At 42.8% G+C, this 21,921-nt stretch overlaps 1 protein-coding gene across 1 annotated transcript in view; it reads right to left on the reverse strand.

The window, feature by feature from the left end:
• Positions 1 to 21,921, reverse strand: part of LOC107124072 (class I histocompatibility antigen, F10 alpha chain-like) — a gene marked incomplete at its 3' end in the record, with an annotated part of 78,493 nt that overhangs the window by 27,570 nt on the left and 29,002 nt on the right. Inside the window, exon 4 of the mRNA XM_015427459.1 lies at positions 20,550 to 20,834. Within this exon, the coding sequence (XP_015282945.1) occupies positions 20,550 to 20,834 (285 nt within the window). The remainder of the gene's footprint in view (positions 1 to 20,549; positions 20,835 to 21,921) is intronic.

Here is a 21,921-nt window from a genome sequence, read left to right on the forward strand (position 1 = left end):
AAAAGGTTTTTAAAGCCAATAAGGAATTGCTTGATGTCAGAGGCATGGGGAAGGTACCCATTGAACTCACTACTACTGGAGAAGTGATTAATGTTAAGTTGCAAGATGTGGCTCTAGTCCCTGGAGCAGCTGATAATTTGATTTCAACTAAGAAACTTATGGACAGTGATCATACTGTGTTGCTTAGGAAAGGAAAAACAGTAAGATCATTGCTGAGACACCTGATTTTGAATTCAAGGTGGAAGAGAGAAATGGATTTCATTACCTTGTGGATGTTTCTGAGAACTCTGGAACTATTAATGATGAGAGGCAAGTTTGTCAAACTAGCAATGACTCTTGTAATCATCAGGATTGTTTGTATGCTTGGCATTTGAAATTTGCGCATAGAAGCATGCAGAGTGTTGAAAGACTGTTGAAGGAATGTGGAATTTCTGTTGTGAATTGTGATAAGGCAAAGGAGAAATGTGAAACGTGTCTCAAAGCGAAGGGGACAGTCCCAAAATATTCTGGAAAATCTACGGCCCAGAATGTGGCGTTTTTAGAGACTGTGTACAGTGATCTTGTTGGTCCACTAGCGCCATCCTGTGGCGGGAACAAATATTTTGTGACTTTTACTGAGAATAAAACAAAATATACTTTTGTGTATCTGATGAAGAGCAAAGATGAGACACTGAATAAATTCAAATGTTACCTGGCCACAATTAAAAATAAGTTTGGCCGAGCACCTCAAAGCTTACGCACTGATGGAGGTGGAGAATATTGCAATGCTGAATTTAAAGCATTTTTGGAAAATGAAGGGATTGAACACAAGGTGACTATCCCACACTCGCCTCAACAAAATGGATCTTCTGAGAGGCTGAACAGAACAATTCAGGACATGTGTAGGGCAATGCTTATGCATTCTGGACTACCAAACAGCCTATGGGCTGAAGCTGTGAACACAGCAGTGTATCTACACAATAGAGTACCCTCAAAGCTTACTGGGACCACTCCTTTTGAGGCCTGGTTTAAAAAGAAGCCTGGATTAAAGCACATCAAAGCTTTTGGTTCCAAAGGGTATGCCCACATACCAAAGGAGAAAAGGGGAAAACTTGACCCCAGAGCTGAAGTTGGATTCGTAGTAGGGTATCCAATCGGTGGAAAGGGATACAGGATATACAATCCACAAAATTGCACAGTTAAGGAACGCAATGTTGTATTTGTTGATGAGAGTGATTTGCCAAGTGTTTCCAGTGCAACTGACCCGCAGACGTCTGGGACTGCACCTGAAGAGTTGGTGACATGGTTACCTGTAGTGATCACCGGGGAACCGGCAGGTCTACCTTCTGAGGAAACTACCAGAACAGAAGGGGAAGCGGGAACCACACCAGAGGAGGCAGCAGAACCCACAACCAGTGTGAGACGGTCAGAAAGGAGCACTAAAGGGCAACCACCAAAGAAATATGGATTTTGTGAAACTGTGCAATCCGCAAAGGAACCCAAGAACTGGAAGGAAGTATGCAACCTACCTACGAGTGAAAAAGACAAATGGATTACAGCAATGGAACAAGAAATACTATCCATTTACGAGAAGGAAGCATGGACTCTTACTAAGCTACCTCAAGGCAGAAAGCCTGTTGGATGCAAATGGGTTTTCAAAATAAAGCATAAAGAAGATGATCTAATCCAACCCCCAGATTAGCCTAGAGCATCCCTGACAAGTGTTTGTCCAGCCGCTGCTTGAAGATTGCCAATGAGGGGGAGCTCACCAACTCTCTAGGCATTCTGATTCTGAACTACTCTCAACTGTCAATTCCCCCCCCCTCAATATCCAGCCGGTAGCTTCCCACCCATAATTGAAACCCATTATTGTGAGTCCTGTCCTCCACTACCCACAGGAACAGCTCCTATGTATTGCATATGTTATATCTTTATCTGCACTTCCTCCAAATTAGCATGATTTACTGCATTATTTCCTTTCTTCTCTGAAGCTCCTGCTGCTCCGGTGTCATTTTCTCCTTTGGCTTCTTTCTCCTTTCAAAGAGAGGACCCAGCCAATCAGAGATCCTGAAATGACCATGATGATGTCAGAGTTTCCCCTAATGAAACAGATTCATCAGTGTGCAAACAGCACTGAACCCTGACCTGGATAGCCTAGGCTCCTCAGACCTCCTCAGATCTCAAAAGGTAAGCAGAGTCAGTTCTGGCTAGTATTTGGATGGGAGACCTCCAAGGAATACCAGAGTCTTGACATGGAGGCAGGCAATGGCAAACCACCTCTGAATGTCTCCTGCCTTGAAAACCATACAGGGTCACCATAAGTCAGCGGTGGCTTGAAGGCACTTTCCTCCAACAAAGAGCACTGAGGGCAACTGAAACTAATTTAGAGGGAAGCAAAACTCACCGGGCTGGGTGTGTAGGTGGTCCCAGCCAACCAAAAACATGCCTGTGCTAAATGTTGACTCTTCAACAGCTTTTTTGCAGACAGCCATAGACAGTCTCTCAAAGGGGATGAGTGTCTTTTGATGCTGATAACATATTTCTGCTAAAAATCTCCCCTCTGGTCTAGAATACTGTCATTCGGATTTCCCCTGCATCTACTCAATCCTCAAACAGGATTGAGTAGACGCAGGGGAAATCGGGAGAAGCTGTGGGGCAAAATGCAGCCACGCAGCACATGGTATGAAATTGACACATACGATCGGGGTAAAGGGAAGAGAGTGCGCAGAGCAGCAGCTTGTGGGAAAACAGTCATAATTTCATTAAGGGGAGTGGTGGCACAGAGGATTTATCCTCTGGTTACAGTAACATCTGAACTGAACAGAACTGCTGTCAGTTCTAGCCCGCGCTGGTGTGAGCTACCAGCCTTGTCCCCAGCTCGCCGTCCACCCAGCACTTTGAAAGCTTCGGCTAGTAGATAAAATGGGTACCACTCCTTAGAGAGGGTGGGCATACTAACCCCCCCCCGGTGGGGGGAGGTTTTAGCCGGCAAAATGGAATGTCCAGCTCGTAAGCTCGGAAGCCTGGAAAGATCTCGTTGGCATTAAGAAGCCTGCGATGAGCCAATCCGGCCAGGCAGTGGCAGTGTGGCACTGAGACTCGAAGCAGTCCTGGAAGGACTGACATAATCAAGTCAAGCCGAGTGAATGCCGTCTGGAACACGTCTGAGGCTACAGCTGAACAAAATCCCCGTCGGCTGCAAACGTGTGCGACTTAAAAGATTTATATGTTGTCCTCCCTTACCCCCTACGAATCATTGTTAGTCCCGTGTGTATACGAGTAACTGTAAATCACTCAGAGCCAGCAGCTCTGCAGGATTGAGCGATTAATAAATCAAAAGATGATATTATTATTATTATTTTCCAATAGAGCAAGATCCTTTTAATAGTCTAAGTATTAAACACTTTTTGACTATTTTCCAACAGTTACAACTGAAGATACAACAACAGAGGCAACAAGGCTGGTGAGGTGCACATCCATTTCTTTTGTTTCACTGTTATCAAGCATGTCCTGCAGGAATTTGAAGCAGTGGAGAAAACCTGTATGACCTGTTTCACCAGAGATAATACAGCAACCGATATTTACCTCTGGGTGGGGGGAGTCTTATGTCTCCTGCACTACCCAAAACACTTGCTAGATGTTAGCTGTATCTGAAGAGCAGTGTTCCCTCTAAGCCTCCGGCTCACACATTTTTGTCTGAGCTCAGGAAGGAGGGCTCCAGAGCAGACTAATTGATGCAGCAGCCAAATCGCTCGCTGACAACTTTCATGCCAGTCGCTCAAAAAGGATAATTTTTGCTCACAAGGCTCCCTAGCTTAGCACTGGACCCTGGTGCTCTTGCTGGCAATTCTCTGCAACCGGGCTGTGTTGTCCAGACAAGCAAAGTGGTGCTGTAGCATCACAACAGCCACCCCAACAGGTGAGCATCGCCCGAGGAAGGTCTCTCCTCCTTCTCGTCTGAGCCTTTGCTCTGCTCCAGGCGCAGTGGGTGGCACGGGAGAGGTTAAAAGCCGAGCAGAAACTTTGCCACCACCTGCCTCTCACTCCCCCCCTCCCCGGCTCCTCCTTGCCCTCGGGATGGAAGCAGAGGCTGGACGGCATGGCGAGGGATCCTGGGCTGCAGCTGCCTGCAGAAAAGCCCTTCCCCGGCGGAGCCCGGCTCGCCCCAGTCCACTCTCCCTGCCAGACAGCTGGGATTCATGCCCCCAGCCTGGCCGCTGCTGCCGCCTCCCATGAAGGCCAGTCCGGGGTGGCGCAGAGAAGCCCGGACTGCTGCCCAGCTGGGGCTGAGAACTCTGCTGGCCACCTCTCCACTGCAATGCTGAGCCCGGATGCCTTCCTGCGGAGGGAGGGAGGAAGCACGCTGGGGCTGCACACCCAGGGGAACGCAGGCGCTCCCGGCTCCAGCAGCAGCAGCATGCGAGTTGTGAGCAGGGCTTTTGGCGGGGGCGGGACTGGGGACTGCACGGCACAGGGCAGCAAAGGGTACGCAACGTGAGTTGTGAGCAGGGCTTTTGGTGGGGAGGAGGGCGGCAGGCCAGTTCAGCGCCCGCCTCCAGGGGCCACCCTAGGAAAAAGTCTAATTTGCCTAGTGGGTGGGCCGACCCTGGGAATGCCTCACCACCACCCCCTAAATCTTTCTGTGTTTTAGGAAAGGCCTGTTTGTGTCCAAAGCACTGGGGAACCACAGAGTTGACTATACTAAGTTACATGAGGAGACGATGTTCTTTTGCTGTAATAAATAAATCTCACTGAATCTGCTTATGGCTTGGACCATTTATTTATTACAGCAAAAAATGTGTGCAGTTGAGGGATGCTGAATACTGTCTTTGTACCTCCTTGCACACCAACACTTCAGGCACTTCTTAGCTCACCTGCCTTTCAGCATCAGAACAGGGCTTGTAGAAAACTGTTTGCAGTGAAGGACTACAGGGGTTTACAAGGCAATGGAGAAGGAAGGGATTTAGTTTCCCTCACCGACACATACTTTTTGCTGTGAAAATTAGATGCCTCCTTCCTTACTTCCTTATTTTTTGGCCCCTGTGTAACAGAGTGTTGGACTGGAGGGGCCATTGGCATGATCCAGCATTGGCTTCTCTTATGTTCTTATGTCTGGGGCAAGGGATGCTCTGTATTCTTGGTGCTTGGGGGGGGACAGTGGGAGGGCTTCTGGTGTTCTTGCCCCACTGCCAGACCTCCTGAGGGCACCTGGTATTTTTGGCTGATATGTGACACAGTGTATTTATCTTTTGTATATGGTTTCCCACTTGTGCTTACCTTACAACAGTAGGCTGATGCAGTGCTAGGGGCAGGCCTTCTGTGCTGCTGGTAGTCCACCAGCCACAAGGTATAGCCACAAGGAACTCTCAGTGTGGGGCAAGTGATGCTCTGTATTCTTGGTGCTTGGGGGGACGACAGTGGGAGGGCTTCTGGTGTTCTGGCCCCACTGCCGGACCTCCTGAGGGCACCTGGTATTTTTGGCTGATGTGTGACACAGAGTGTTGGACTGGATGGACCACTGGCCTGATCCAACATGGCTTCTCTTATGTTCATATGTCTGGCGCAGTGATGCTCTGCATTCTTGGTGCTTGGGGGGCAAGAGTGGGAAGGCTCCTGGAGTTTTGGCCCTGCTGGTGGACCTCCTGAGGGCACCTGGGTTTTGTCCAGTGTTTCCTCTAAGTGCAAGGTAGCTAACAGTTTTTTAGCCTCCGGCTCATACATTTTTGTCTTAATTCAGGAAAGATGCCTCCAGAGCAAACTAATTTATGCATTAGCCAAATTGCTCACTCGTAGCTTTAATGCCAGTCGCTCACAAAGGCGCATCCCGGGATGTGATATCAGAGTCATGTGACAGGAAGAGGGGGAGCTGCGCCATAACCAACAGACCGAAAGGGACAAGGACAAGAAACAAAAAACAGTCATCAAGAGGTTCCAGTGAGGAGATCCGGTTCCGGTAGCGACGAGGAAGGACGTGAGGGAAGTGAGCTCCTCGCAAAAATTATTCTCTGGCAGCTATTAGTGGGCGAAAACAACTGTAAAAGTGTTCTTTCGGAGGAAGAACACAAGGCAAGAGGCTTGACTTTTGAAATTCATGGGAGAAGGCAACTCTCCATGAAATAAAGAAGGTGCTTCAAAGGCGCAGGCTGCCAGGGACGCCCGGCAAGACGCCAGGTGGAAGGCGCACCATAGAACCATAAGGAGTCAACAGCGAAGGGCAAGAAAACAACAGAAGAGGAAAGCCAAAGCTAAGTATTGATTTACCTGAAACGCTAATATAAGAAGGATAAAGATAAAGGGTTTGAAGCCCGGGGCTCTTGAGAGGAGGCTATAAGAGGAATATAGTGGAATAAATAAGCGGCCATTTTTTTTTGTTCCTTTACTCTAAATAATAAAGAAAGGGGCGAGGGGAAGGGTAAAAAAGTACTAAAACGAAATACATTGTAGCTGTATTAACAACTGAAAGTGAAAACCATAAACTATACCTGCAGATAGTATGCTTGTTCAATCATTTTCTAGGTCGACTCGGGGGTAAAACACAGCTGTCGGCAATCCGAGAGAGAGAGAGGGAAGGCGGTCGAGAGAGCGGAGCGAGCGGAGAGGCGGGGCGCGATCGAGCGGTGACGAGGAGGGCAGACCGAAGCTCTAGCAGCTGATTGGAGATCGCGTGAGGAGGCAGCCGAGGGGAGGAGAGCTGGGAGCGGCCGGAGATCGACGGAGATTGACGAAGTGCGGGGAGATTGACGTCGAGACCTGAGCAAGGAACGGAAACAGCAGACGCACGACGAACGACCGAGGATAGCCAGAAGCAAGCGGAAAGAACCGGAAAAAGCCGAAGACACACGAAGATAGAAGGAAAGACATTGTTGGGAGCAAAAAAACAACGGGAAGAAATAAAAGACTGTCTTAGTGATAGAAAGGGCTAGGCTAGAGAGAAAGGGGCGAGCATAAGCAAGAACAGGAAGCTTGGAACTTGAAGCTGAAAGGCACATCTGAGTTAAGGTTAAAGAGACAGTGCTGCAAAATAATTTTAAAAATTTTTTTTTGAAAATTTGTAAGAGGGATATAGACTAGAAAAGAGAAAACGAAGCTACAATTAATCTGAGTCCCTATTAGTAAATAGGAATAAAGATCCAACAAAAATAAAAAGAACTTTGCAGGTCACATAGAGATATAACAATAGACATATAGTTAACCATCCAAGTAAGAAAATACAGGGTCAAATGGCTACAGGGAGTAGTGGTAATACTGGCCCCAGAAGAACATCAATAAAACCGCCTAGCCAGACATCTATACAAAGTTTACTTAAACCAAATACAATGACTACCACACAAACAAACACAAAAGAATTAATTGCGCTAATGCAAGAATGTTTTTCCAATGAGATGCAAAAATTTGCAGAGACAACATTGCCATCATTAATTAGAAAAGAAGTGGAACCTATACAAGCACAGATACAGAACCTAACACAACACATCACGACTTTAACTGAAGAAATTAAAAAACAAATCAAAGAGAATAAACAGGATATATTAAAAATTGCAGCAGAACATAATAATATGGCAGAGAAAATGATGCATTTTGAAACGGAGGTACAAGAAGTCAGAACAGAAATACAAGAAAATCAAATTAAAACAGATCAAATTGAGGAAGCGCTACTAAATTTAGAGCTGGAGAAAGCATCTTTGTTAATAAGATGCCAAAATGTACCGGAAAATATTAATGAAAAATTAAAAGAAGAAATGATTAAGTGCATATCCACACAATTAGAATTGGGCACAGAAGAAAATTTAGGAAAAGAAATAGACCAAATCTATAGGAAAAATAGCTCCTATGCTAGAAAGTATAAAGTTCCCAGAGAGGTATACATGAAATTTGTGAGGAAAGACATGAGGGATAAAGTATTACAAGAAGCAAATCAGAAAGAAGTAAAAATTCAAAATACAGAAATAAAGTTCCTAAAAGAAATCCCATGGAGAATACGTGAAAAGAGACAAAAATATGCAGTGTTAACAAAGATATTAAGAGACAACGACATACAGTATAGGTGGTGGAATCCGGAAGGAGTTCTCTTTACTTATGAAGGAAAAAGACACAAGTTGGATTCAATATTCAAAGTAGAAGACTTTATGGAGAGATATGGGGAAAACTTGGGATGGCAATCTGAGGAAGATAGTGAAAGGGAAGAAGATGAAGAAACACAAGAAAAAGCAGCAGCAGGAGCAGAAAAGAAGAAACGAAGTAAGAAAGCTCAGTATACACCAACACATATAGTAACAAGATACCAAAACAGATATAAAAAACAAGAAACAGGAAAAGGAAAGAAAAACTAAAAGAACATGGGGAAAATAAAAACCTTAAAAATTTTCTCAGTAAATATAAATGGCTTGAATAGTCAGATCAAAAGAAGAAAAATATTTCATCAATTAAAAAAAGAGAACTGTGAGATACTTTGTCTACAAGAAACACACATAAGAACAACTGACCAAAAATATCTAGAAAATAAAAAATTAGGAATTCTCTTTGCAGCATCAGATAATGTAAAAAAAAGAGGCGTAGCCATATATGTTAAAGGTCACCTTAACCCAGAACTATTACATAAATCAGATGATGGAAGACTAGTGGCAGTCCAAATAATGAAGCAACAGAGGAAAATTATGATTATAAATATATATGCACCAAATCAAAGACAAGAAATCTTTTTTCAAAACTTAAAAACTTTACTAACGAAATACTGTAATATGGAAATATGTATAATAGGTGACTTCAATGCGGTCTGGGATGAAGAAAAAGATAGGAGGTCCAATAGGAAAACAGGAAATAGATTAACAAAAGGCTTTTTGCAAATGGTAGAAGAACACAGATTAATAGACATATGGAGAGTAAGAAACACAGAGAAAAAAGACTATACGTATTATTCGGCAAGGTATAATTCCTGGTCTAGAATAGATATGGCCTGGATATCAACAACTTTGGTTCCAGAAATTATGGATGCGGAAATACTTCCAAATACATACGCAGACCATAGCCCAATGGTGATTACTCTAAGGGATAAAAATAGAAATGTAAGATGGAGAGTGAATAAAAACTTAATGAAAGACAAGGAATTTGATAAAAAGATACGAGAAGAGATTACGGAATTCTTTAAAAGGAATCTACAATCAGAAACAAAGATCGAAATAGTCTGGGATGCGTTTAAAGCTTTTTTAAGAGGGTGTTTTATAAGCCAAGAGGCTTGGAAAAAGAAACAAAGAAATAAAAAATTAGGAAAAGTACAACAACAAATAGGAAAGGAAGAAACAAAATTAAAAAATAACACAAGAGGAACAGAAGAAATTAAAGCCAATCTTAGAATATTACATCACGAAATGAATTTAATATTGACAGGAGAAATTGCCAGAAACATAGAATTCTCAAAACATTATTATTTCGAACATGCAAATAAGCCAACGAGATGGCTGGCATATTAAAAAACAAGAAGAAAAAGGGATCATTAATACATTAATGGATAAAGACGGAGTAGAGAAGCATAACATATCAGAAATGAAAAAGTCATAGAACAATTCTATAATATGCTATACCATCAAGAGAAGCAAGACAAAAGGCAGATAGAGAAATACCTCGAAAAACAAAATAGTAAAAAATTTGATGAAACACAAATAAAGGCACTAAACGAACCCATTACTGTACGTGAGATTACGGAGGCATTACAAAGGCAGAAAAAAAACAAATCACCAGGGCCGGATGGAATACCGGTAGAAATATATCAAAACTACGAAGAACAACTGATACCAATCCTGAAAGATTTATTACAAAATATTAGTGAAACAGATGGAACTCCAGAAACATGGTCTCAGGCAATCATATCAATTATTCATAAACCAAATACGGATGAAAAACTTATAAAGAACTATAGACCAATATCACTCTTAAATACGGACTATAAGATTTTTGCTTCAATTCTTGCAGCAAGATTGAAGAAAATATTAGCACAAGTAATACATAAAGATCAGGCCGGATTTCTACCAAAAAGACAATTAAAAGATAATGTTAGAATAGGCTTCCGGTCGGGCTAAGGTGGAGGACTGACACACTTTCGCGATTGTGCGAAGTGAGCGACGGCCGCTTTTGACAGTTTGGGCAGTTTTTAGCCCAACGCATCGCTCCCCAGTGAGGGGGGGGGGACAAGCAGGCAGCAGCGCCTAAGAGGGAGTGTGAGGTTGGCGTGATCCGGCTCCCGAAGGAGCCGTTTCATGCTTTGATCTCCTCCCCCGAAGAAGGCAAGTGCCAAGCAACTCTGCAGCGGCCGTTCGAGCCGGATTACCGGTTTAAGCTCTCTACCAGCCGACCTCTTGAAGATGGGCAACAACAGTAAGTGAAAAGAAGCAATGCGAAACCCGATTTGATCGTGCTAGATAACAATAAACGTGCCGCTTACCTGAACTGTGATAAGATAAAAATTGAAACAAGCAGTTGAGCGGGAAATGACCAAACATTCCCAGAAATCCGATTCCGGCAAAGAAAATAGTTGATTGAAGGCTTTAAAACAGTAAAAAAGAACATTGTTTAACATTCCTGCGGTGGGAATTGAGATATGTGCGCAGCCGAAAACCGAAACTGACGAACTGTATCGCGGGAGGAGCAGGCCGGTGTAACGAAAAAAATACTCCGAGGTGCTGGAACAGGAAGAGGAAGCCCTGAAAGAAGGGCTGAAGCCAACAGGAAGCCAACAGGAAGAGACTCGGAGCTACAAGAGAGCAGAACCGGAAGTGAGTGTATACGAACAGACGGGACCTGGAATACGGTAACCTGACCTACTCTATACCCGAATACCATAGAGAAGTTGCGCCCGACATTTTGAGGAGGACCTGACTTTAAATTTGACTTTAAACTTCTTTTAGAGGGTTTTTAAAAGCGAAAATAGAAGGGAATGGCTGATTGAAGGCTACCCTTTAGAAGAGACTGTTTGTTTGTGAATTTGCGCACCGCAGGAAAAGCACCAAAACGGAGACCAGAAGAGGACCGAAAAGAGCTGACTCTGATCCTGACGTTAAGCCAAAAGTGAGACCAAGAACTAATTCAACACCAACTAGGCTGACACCAACCCCCAAGATGTCAAAAGAGAGGGAGAAGGATAAGAAAGAGATGTATGCTGCCATGGAGGCAATGGAGAAAAGGATGCTGGAAGCAATACAAGCTATGGGAGAACAAAGTGAAAAAAGGATGGGGGAACAGATTGAAAAGCAACTGGAGGCACAAATGGCAAAGCAGACTCAGATTCATCTGAAACAACTTGAAGAGGTTCAGGAGAAGAACATAGCGGCAATTAAAGATTTGGTCACTACTGAGATAACTTCAATCAAGCAAGAAATAGAAGGAGTCAAAAAGGAGATTCAGGCTAATGCAACCAAAACTACGGAAGTGGAAGAGAAGATGCAACAAGTGGAAGAAAAACAGGATTCTTTGACTCAGCAATTTAGAAGATCAGAAACAATGATGGAGTTCAGAAGGATGCAAACCCATCTGAGATTCAGGGGCATTAAAGAGAAGGAAAATGAAGATATAAGAGATGAAATGATGAAGGCAATAACATCATATTTGGAAGAAGATGAAGGGACAATGGACTCTGATTTTGATTTGATATACAGAGTGAACTCCAGAATTGCAGAAAAGAAAAATTTACCAAGAGATGTTATTGTACAATTTGTAACAAGAACAACTACAGAAGATATTTTTAAGAAACAATTCACCGTCCCTTTTGAAATGGAAGGAAACAAGATTATGGTGATGAGAGAACTCCCCCGAGCAGTACTGCAAGACAGAAAAAGGTATAAGCCTTTGGTGGATAAACTGAGGACTTTGAATATTAGGTACAGATGGGAAATTCCACAAGGCTTATCCTTTACTTACAAAGGTGGGAGAGTCCAGATCAGGTCGGTGACGGATTTTTATAAATTTAAGGCGGACAATTCTGACGTCTTTGGAGAACTTTAAATTAAGAATCTACAATGGATTACAAATTGTTGTCATGGAACGTGAATGGATTAAATTCACCTAACAAGAGGAAAAGAATCAATTATTGGATACAAAAACAAAATTGTAACTTGATATGCTTGCAAGAAACTCATATTAGAAAACTGGATGCCAAATATTTAAAAAATGTTAAATTGGGATTAGAATTTTATTCCTCGGCCTTAAATAAGAAAAAAGGTGTGGTGATATATGTGAAAAAGGATTTACAACCTAAAGAAATTTTCAAAGATTTGGAAGGAAGATATGTGGGTGTGGAAGTGATGATTCAACAGAAAAAGACACTGGTGGTCAATATATACGCACCCAATGGAGCAAAAGAAAAGTTCTTTAAGGACTTAACTGAACACCTACAAGGACAAACTTATGATCAAGTTATTTTGGCCGGAGACTTTAATGGAACTATAGATCGGCTGGATAGACAATCACAAAAAGGCAACGAAATTAGTGGAAAATTGCCAAAGAACTTTTTTGAACTAGTCAAACAGGAAAAACTAGAAGATGTGTGGAGGAAATGGAACCCAACGCAGAAAGATTTTACTTTTTATTCCAATAGACATTGCTCTTTTTCCAGAATTGATATGATTTGGATGTCAGAAGAATTGTCAATGAAAACACAAAAAATAGAAATCCTGCCTAGATGTAACTCGGATCACAACCCTGTTTTGTGGACCTCTACTGAAAGGAATAAATCCTTTCTTTGGAGAATAAATGAAGATTTGTTGGATAAAAAAGGTGTTATGGAAATGTTAAAAGAAGAAACAAAACAATATTTCCAACAAAATCTGAATAAAGAGACTTCAATACAGGTAGTGTGGGACGCTTACAAAGCTGTGATGAGAGGGATTCTCATCTCACAAAATGTGAAGCAAAAGAAGGAAAAACTTCAAAGGCAAGTGGAAGTATTGGAACAAATAGCCCAAAAAGAAAAAGAACTGAAGAAGAAACCGGGGAAAAAGAAGATTATTAGAGAACTACAGTTGCTGAAAGAACAGCTGAATGATTTTTTGAACCAAGAGCTTTATTGGAATTTAAAGAAGTTACAACAGAAATCTTTTGAAGGGGCGAATAAACCGGGGAAATATCTAGCTTGGCAACTCAAAGCAAGAAAAGAAAGAAGAATGATAACCAAAATTATAGAAGAAGGAAAAGAATTCGTTGACCCTAATGGTATAAAGAGAAGTTTCTTCAAGTATTATGCTAAATTGTTTCAAGCAAATAGAATTGATCTTGAGAAGATTGAAAGATATTTAGAAGAGATTCCACTATCCAAAATAAGCAAAGAGTTTAAAGATTTACTAAATGGGCCAATCCAAACAGAGGAAGTGAGGAAGGCAATTGAAGAAGCGAAGTTGGGGAAGGCGCCAGGGCCGGACGGATTTACCGCGAAGTTTTATAAAAAAATGAAAGAGGAACTTGTCCCGGCCCTGGAAGCTTTATCCAACGACATACGGATGTGCAAGAAAGTGCCAGACTCATGGAAAGAGGCAATCATTTCATTGATACCAAAGGAAGGCCAAGAACTAACGAATGTAAAGAACTACAGGCCAATTTCTCTCCTAAATAATGACTATAAGATCTTTGCAAAAATTATTGCAGAAAGAGTGAAAAACTACTTACAAACAGTGATTTCAGAAGATCAAGCGGGCTTTCTGCCAAAAAGACAAATTCGAGATAATGTAAGAATAGTAATGGACGCAGTGGAATACTATGAAAAGCACCCTGAAAAAGAGGTAACTTTTTTGTTTGTGGATGCGGAAAAAGCATTTGACAATCTTAATTGGAAGTTTATGTTACAGATGATGGAAAAAATTGATACGGGACAACAGTTCAGAAATTGTATTGAAGCTATCTATTCGGAACAAAGAGCTACACTGAATGTAAATAAAGAATTGACCGATAGCTTCAAGGTACAGAAAGGTACTCGGCAGGGTTGTCCCTTGTCACCGCTATTGTTCATTTGGGTGTTGGAGGTACTTTTACAAAAAATACAACAAGATCAAGAGATTAAGGGTTTGACACATAAAGGTTTTAAATATAAATACCGTGCTTTTGCAGATGACGTAATGTTTATTGTGGAAAACCCGACGGAAGAGTTACCGTTACTATTTCAAAAAATAAAAGATTTTGGAGAATTGGCAGGATTTTATGTAAACAAGAATAAAACGAAGCTTATTTGCAAAAATATGACGAAACAAAAACAAGTGGAACTACAAAATTTGGTACAATGTGAAGTGGTAAAGAAGACGAAATACTTAGGCATTGAGTTAACTGCAAAGAATATAGACTTATATAAGAACAATTATGAAAAACTATGGGCTAAGTTAACCCAAGACTTTAAGAAATGGGACAAAATGAACTTGTCACTGATGGGAAGAATTTCAGTTATAAAAATGAATGTCCTACCACGTTTGATGTTCCTGTTCCAAACAATACCAATACTTAGTAAGACAGATTTGCTGCAAAGGTGGCAACAAGAACTATCAAAGTTTGTTTGGGCAGGCAAGAAACCGAGAATTAAGATGAAAATACTTTGTGATGCCAAGGACAGAGGTGGACTACAGCTACCAAATCTCAGATTATATTATGAAGCGGTTTGTATGACCTGGTTGAAGCAATGGGTGAAATTAGAAAATGATAAGCTATTGGGGTTAGAAGGTCATGATTGTAGATTTGGTTGGCATGCATATTTATGGTATGACAAAACAAAAATGGATAGCTTTTTTAAGCATCATGTGGTAAGAAAAGCATTATTTGTGGTATGGATGAGATATAAAAAATATTTTGGTGATGTAAGGCCACTTTGGATTGTACCAGTGGAAGTGTTAACATCTTACTCAAGACGTAGAGACAAAGATTGGTTGCTGTATAAAGACATAATAAAAAAAGAGGGAACAGAATGGGTAATGAAAAAGCAGAATGAAATTGAATATGAATATGAATGGTTGAAATACATGCAGATCTCTGACCTTTTTAGGTCAGACAAAAGAAATTATGGTTTTAGAGAGGAAAAAAATGAAATGGAAAAGGTATGGGAGAGTGGAGGGGGAAAAGATATCTCTAAAATGTATAAAGTGTTGTTAAAATGGTATACAGAAGATGAGACTGTGAAAGAGCAAATGTTAAAATGGGCAATAAATATGAACAAGGAAATTGACATAGAAACCTGGGAATATTTGTGGAAAAATGCTATTAAGATATCACCCTGTACCAATGTTAGAGAGAATTGTTACAAAATGATGTATAGGTGGTATATGACCCCAAAGAAAATTGCAAATATGAACCAGAATATGTCAAATAAATGTTGGAAATGTAAAAAACATGAGGGCTCATTTTACCATATGTGGTGGACTTGTGAAAAAGCTACACTCTTTTGGACAAAAGTCCACAAAGAAATGCAAAAAATACTTAAGTGCTCTTTCAAGAAAGCGCCTGAAATTCTGCTTTTGGGACTAAAAATGGAAGAAGTTAACTCGACTAAAAGGACTTTATTCTGGTACCTTATTACAACAGCGAGGATGATTTATGCACAATTTTGGAAGACTGAGAAAGTACCAGAAATCGAAGACTGGATACAAAAAGTTCTGTTCATGGCAGAAATGGATAAAATTACAAAGAAGTTGAATAATCAAGAAGACAACGTGTTTTTTCAAGAATGGAATGACTTTAAAATATATCTGGAAAAGAACTGGGATGTAAAACAAAACTTAATATGTTTAGATCAATATTAAGTCAAATGATGTTATCTTGAGGTTGGATGATAACAAATGATGTGTTAATGATATAATGAAATTTGTAAGAAGGGGGAGAAGCATTGCGGGAAGCCACTGGAGGGAGGGGAGGAAGGGAATGAGGTAAACAATGGACTGAATGATTTAATCTTATATGTTATGTTCCTAAGAAAATAAAAATTTGTTTACCAAAAAAAAAAAAGATAATGTTAGAATAATGCTAAATGTTTTGGAATATTATGAGATGAATCCAGATAAAGAAGTAGCGTTACTATTTTTAGACGCGGAAAAAGCGTTTGATAATGTTAGCTGGGATTTCATGATTCAAAAATTAGAGATGTGGAACGCAGGAGAGAATTTTCTTACAATGATAAAAGCAATTTATACAACACAAGTGGCAAAAGTACTGATTAACAAGGAACTGACAGAAAACATTCAAATAGAAAAAGGAACTAGGCAAGGGTGCCCATTGTCACCACTGTTGTTTATATTTACCTTAGAGACTTTAATTGATCAAGTAAGAAAGAGTAAATCAATTCAAGGATTAAAAGTTAAAGGCGAAGAATTTAAACTGCAAGCATATGCAGACGATTTAGTATTTATACTTGAAGACCCAAAGGCGTCAATTCTGAATTTGATACAGATAATTCAAGAATATGGAACATTAGCAGGTTTAAAGATTAATTTTAACAAAACAAAGATAATAACAAAAAACTGTTCAAAGAGACAGATAGACGAAATACAAGAAATATCGAAGATTGAAATAGTAAAAAAGGTTAAGTACTTAGGAATCTGGATATCAAATAGAAACATTACATTAAAAGAAGATAATTACAATAAACTACTCAAAGAAGTGAAAAAAGACTTAGACAAGTGGAAAGATTTGAAGATTTCACTGATGGTTAGAATCGCGACAATCAAAATGAATATTCTTCCTAGATTTATATTTCTGGCCCAAACTATTTCAATCTTAAGAAAAGATGACTTCTTTAAGGAATTTGGGAAAATATGTGACAAATTCATATGGAACAATAAAAAAAGCAAGGATAAAAAGTAAGAATATGCAAGATCAAAAAGACAGAGGAGGCTTTGGAGTACCAAATTGGAATCGATACTACAAGGCAGCTGCACTAACTTGGATAAAGGAATGGATAACACTGGAAAACAACAGGTTACTGAAATTAGAAGGGCACAATCTAATAACGGGCTGGCACAATTATATATGGTATGAAGATGTTAAAGTTATAAAAAATTTCTTACAACACACGATAAGGGGCTCTCTGATGAAAGTCTGGAAAGAAGTTAAGGCACAATTTTATGTGAAAACTCCAAAATGGGTGGCGCCAATAGAAGCCTCGGTAATACCAACAATAACTAGCAAAAGCTATATGCTATCATATGAAGAACTGTTAGATGCAACTAATAACCTAAAAACGGAAGAACAAATGATGAAGCAAAACATTAAATTCTCTTGGTGGGAGAAGACCCAATTAAATGCTAGATATAATATGGACAAAAAAAAGGGTTTCTATAGTGAAAGAAATGATTTAGATAAAATATGGTTATCCTCCAGTGACAAGTTAATTCAAAAAATATATAAATTACTAATGGAAGATTATTTGTTAGACGGAGAAAGCAAAAGAACGATGATAACATGGGAGAAAGACTTACATAAAAAAATAAGTATTGATCAATGGAAGAAAATGTGGAACTCAATACAATTAATGAAAGCAATTCCGTACAAAGAGAACATCTATAAGATGTTCTACAGATGGCATTGGACACCGGAGAAGTTAGCAAAATGCTATGCGAGTATGAACAAGAACTGTTGGAAATGCAAAAGAAATGTAGGAACATATATACATATGTGGTGGAACTGCGATATAATTCAAAGATACTGGAAAAAAGTCTATAGCATGATATATGAAATAACGGGGAAACTGCTTTATTAAATATGTTACCTAGTACATACAATAGGACAAGCAAATACTTTATAACATACTTTTTTACTGCAGCAAGAATGTTGTTAGCTAGCAAATGGAAAACAGACGAGATACCTTCAAAACCAGAAATTTTAGAAAAAATATTATCAATTGCAGAAATGGATAGATTAACTATGATATTGCAAGGTAAAAACAGAGAGGTTTACGAAAAGAGATGGAATTTGCTATATATTTGGTTGGAGAATGTATATAAGAAAGACTCCAAAATATAATGAAATATACAATGTACAAGTTAAATATATAAAAAAATGCATAAATAAAATATTCAAAAAAAGAGAGGTTCCAGTGATGTCAGAGGGTGTGGCCTTATGACACACTTCCGATGATGTCAGGGGGTGTGGCCTTATGACACACTTCCAGTGATGTCAGGGTGTGTGGCATATGCTAGAGAGTTATGCTAATGAGCTCCGGCAGCTCTTTTTCTACAAAAAGACCCCTGTAAGACTGTGTATATTAGAAAGCTTTACCTCAGCAACCTCTATACTTTGAATCCTATTTATATATTCCACGCCTGTTTATTAAAATCTTTATTCTGTTTCGAAAGTTAATTTTGCCTCAGGTGCCATTTCATGAGAGTATTTTAAAACAAAACAGCTCCTGTATTCCCTCTACTTCCTGTGCTGGGTCATAAACCATAATGTATGTGACAGAGTGGAACAGTTAAAGTTTATAAATAAAGAAGAAATACAAGCTACTAAAGGGCAGCCCAATCACTGAGGGGAACTAAAAATATTTTTGGCAGGAAAACCTGCCTGGGAGTGGGGAAGCATCAGCCTATAGCTAGGGGTGGGGGGGTTTTGCGAGGGGACCTTGGGGGGCCCACCAGCTAATTAAATTGGGGGGGCCCAGCTTCCCTCCCCCCAGCAAGGGCAGCCCTTTCCTGTGGAGCGTCTGGCTCCGTCCCTCCCTGAGGATCCCCAGTGCTCCTTCCCACGTCCAGGGCCGGCCCGCTCACTAGGCAAGCTAGTCTCTCACCTAGAGCGCGGGGCCATCATGGGGGTGCCGGACTGAGCCACCCGAGGGCCCTGCCGCCGCCGCCCACCTACGCCTGCTGGAGTCGCCCCCACCGCCCTGGTGTGAGCGGCCAGGCCCCCGAGGAGGAGGGAGGCGCTCCACAGTCTGCCCCCCGCCCCGCCAAAAGCTTGGCTCCGAGGGCCCTGCTGCCACTGCCGAGGAGCAGCCATCCTTCGGAGCCCTCCCCACTCCTCGCACCGCAGCCCCCTCTGCGGGCCGGCCGCTTCGCCCCGCTGCCCGCAGGTCCAGGAGACCGCCGCAGATGCCACCGCCGCCTCCCTGCCCGGCCGGGGCTGAGCCACACAGCCTTCCCTTCCCCCTGAGTAGCACGGCCTTCCCTTCCCCCTTCCGGCCTTTCCCTTTCCCCTGAGCCGCACGGCTGGGGCTGAGCCATGGCCAGCGGAGCCTGCGCCCCTGGGAGCCCTCGGACCGCTGCCTCTGGCTGCCCCCTGCAGCAGCCCTGCTCGGCGGTCCTGCTCCCACCTTGCCGCCACCGAGGAGGAGGATCCCTTTGTTAGGGACAGCAGCCGCCCGAGCCGAGCCAAGCCCCAGAGGAGCTGCTGAGGGTGGGAAGTGAGCCGGGACTGGGAAGCGCTGGCATGGGGACCTCGCTGCCGAGCTGGCTCATGTGAGGCGCGCCGCTGAGCTGGCTCACGCGGGGCGGCACGGAGTCAGCACGACAACGAGCCCCGAGGAAGGGCTGGCATCGCACTGGCAGCGACCGGCGAAGTTTGCGCTGCCGGAGCGAGTGGCAGGAGCGCTGAGGGAAAGGTAATCCGAGTCTTCTGGGCATGTGCAAGCCCTTCAAATCGGCTGCTTCCCTTAAAATGTCTGAATGGTCAGCTCCGTAGGTCCCGCGATGGGGCGAAGGGGAAGGGATTGGCCGAGGAGAAGATCAAGGTTAGGTGCTGGCTGGGGGAAGGGAGGGACCTCTCCAAGTCTCTGGCAAGTGGGAAAGGGAGTGCGCGCGCATGCGGACCTCTCGCCGCGCACCCAGGTAGGTATCCAGGCCCCGCCGGTAGGTTGGCATCTGCGCTCACCTAGGGCGCAGGAACACCTCGGGCCGGCCCTGCCCACGTCGCTGCACCAGAGGCAGTCTGACCTCCACCCTTGGCTCCCTCCTGGGGCTGGAAGAGGTGAGGTGTGCAGTGGCTAGGTTGGCCATGAAGGTGTGGCGTGTGTGCGCACTGGTGTGCAGGAGCACAGCCAGGTGCACCTGGCAAGGACTGAATGAGGCCCCTGCTTGCCTCCTTGCCTTACCGGCAATGTTCCCTCTAAGCTGCGGATTCTTGTGAGCAACAATTCAACTTTGTGAGCAACTGGCATTACAGTTGTGAGCAGGTGACTTGGCTACTGCATAAATCAGTTTGCTTTGGAGCCATCCTTCCTGAGCTGAGACAAAAATGTGTGAGCTGGAGGCTAAAAAACTGTGAGCTAGTGCACACAAACTCGGCTTAGAGGGAACACTGCTTACCGGGCTTAGCTGCTGCTGGCAGGCTGGGCGGCAAACATCTCTCAGCCCAGCCTTGCCATCTCTGCTGCTTCTTGTGCTGCCACTGCTGCTTGTCCTTCCCACTGACAGGCAATTAGGGGGGAGAGGGAACCAAGGCTCAAGTAGGGAGGCCCATAAAAACCACTAGGGGGGCCTGGCATTGATATATTCTCCTCCTACCCTGGAGATGTGGTAGTAAGCTTTTCTTTCACTTTGTCCCTTCTTCCACTCTGCGGGAAACTCCCAAAGTCGGCCATCTTTCTCCCAAAGGCCTTCCCCCAACCCCCCCCTTCAGTCTCTCACCTGGCTCCTCCCAGGCCAAGTTCAGGGGCTCTGGCAGGCCATCGTGTTCCACGTGGCACCGAAAGTGGTCCCTCTCCTTGGAGTCAACCTTAATGCTGATCCAGGTGTGGTAGGTCCCGTCCGAGTTGGGGACGACGCCCCCATGGAAGGTGTCCTGGTGCCAGACTTCTCCGTCCTTCCTCCAAGTGACATCAATCTCCTTGGGGTAGAAGCCATGGAGCCGGCAGATGAGGGTCTCCAGGCCATCTGACTCTGCCTTATGGGCCACGCGACCATCTGGTGGATCTGTGAAAACAACCAGATTTGACCCCCTTGCTGAGAGAGCAGCAGAAATGGCAGCCATGGTGGGTTCATGCAGTCTGTGGGGTTTTAGCTGAAATGGTCCAGAAATTTTCAGGGTCCTTTAGCTATACAGAAGACCAGATAGCTTCATTAATACAACAACCTTAATTTTTCAACACAAGGGCTTCTTCAAATGATAGCGGTGGTTGGAATAAATTTGAAAATATGAATTTTAGAAAAATGAAAATAGATCTGCATTCAGGAGCTTTATGTGACTACTTGAGAGATAAGATTATACCTAGAGGATTAAGGATTTAAAAATATAACGTTTGATTGGGCCCTTATATGATTTTAAAATTTGTGATTAATAAATACTTGTATTTTTAATATATATATTTCCTTTATTATGTTTTTAATATTGGCCCCTTTTCTTGCATTTGACTAACCTTTGTCAGGTTCTGGGTTCATGCACTCCAGCATTTCCCAACCCACAAGTCACAGAGCCCGTGACCACAGGCCCCCCCAGTTTTGCTGCTATAGGCATTTGTGGGTGCTCTGGGGGTTTTCTCTTTCAGTGGTTACCACGTCAAGTAAAGTTGGACTTGGGGGGTCACAATACCCATCAGGTTGGGGCCCACTGATCTAGCCCTGTCCTGAGATGGGGCAACCCTCCCCCACCTCTGCCATTCAGAAGAGATGAAAAACTCCACAGACAGGAATTCCCCAGTGCCCCTCGCCTTTTCACCCACCAGGTGATCTAAACTACCACCTTCTCCAATAGGCTGTGGGGTGGGGGAGGCAGCACCAGACTGGGCTGTGGATGCTGTATGGGGGGAGATTGGGGGGGGCTCTTTCCAACTTTAAATCCCCCCCAAAGCTGCTAGTGAAGTTCCACAATAATATAAAGGGATGTTGGGGGGGGCTGATCTGCCCATTCAGTGGAAGGAGGCTCTAGAGCTGTGGTGGCGAACCTATGCCATGTGCATTCCGTATTTTTATTGCAACTCTACTTGTACTGTAATGTATTTCACTGGCGCCCACGCAAGTCAATTGGCATTCCTTGCTTTCTTTATTTCCAATTGGGCTTTAA

The sequence above is a fragment of the Gekko japonicus genome, unplaced genomic scaffold (assembly GCF_001447785.1).
Source record: "Gekko japonicus isolate JY-2015 unplaced genomic scaffold, Gekko_japonicus_V1.1 scaffold3094, whole genome shotgun sequence".
Classification (NCBI taxonomy): Eukaryota; Metazoa; Chordata; class Lepidosauria; order Squamata; family Gekkonidae; genus Gekko; species Gekko japonicus.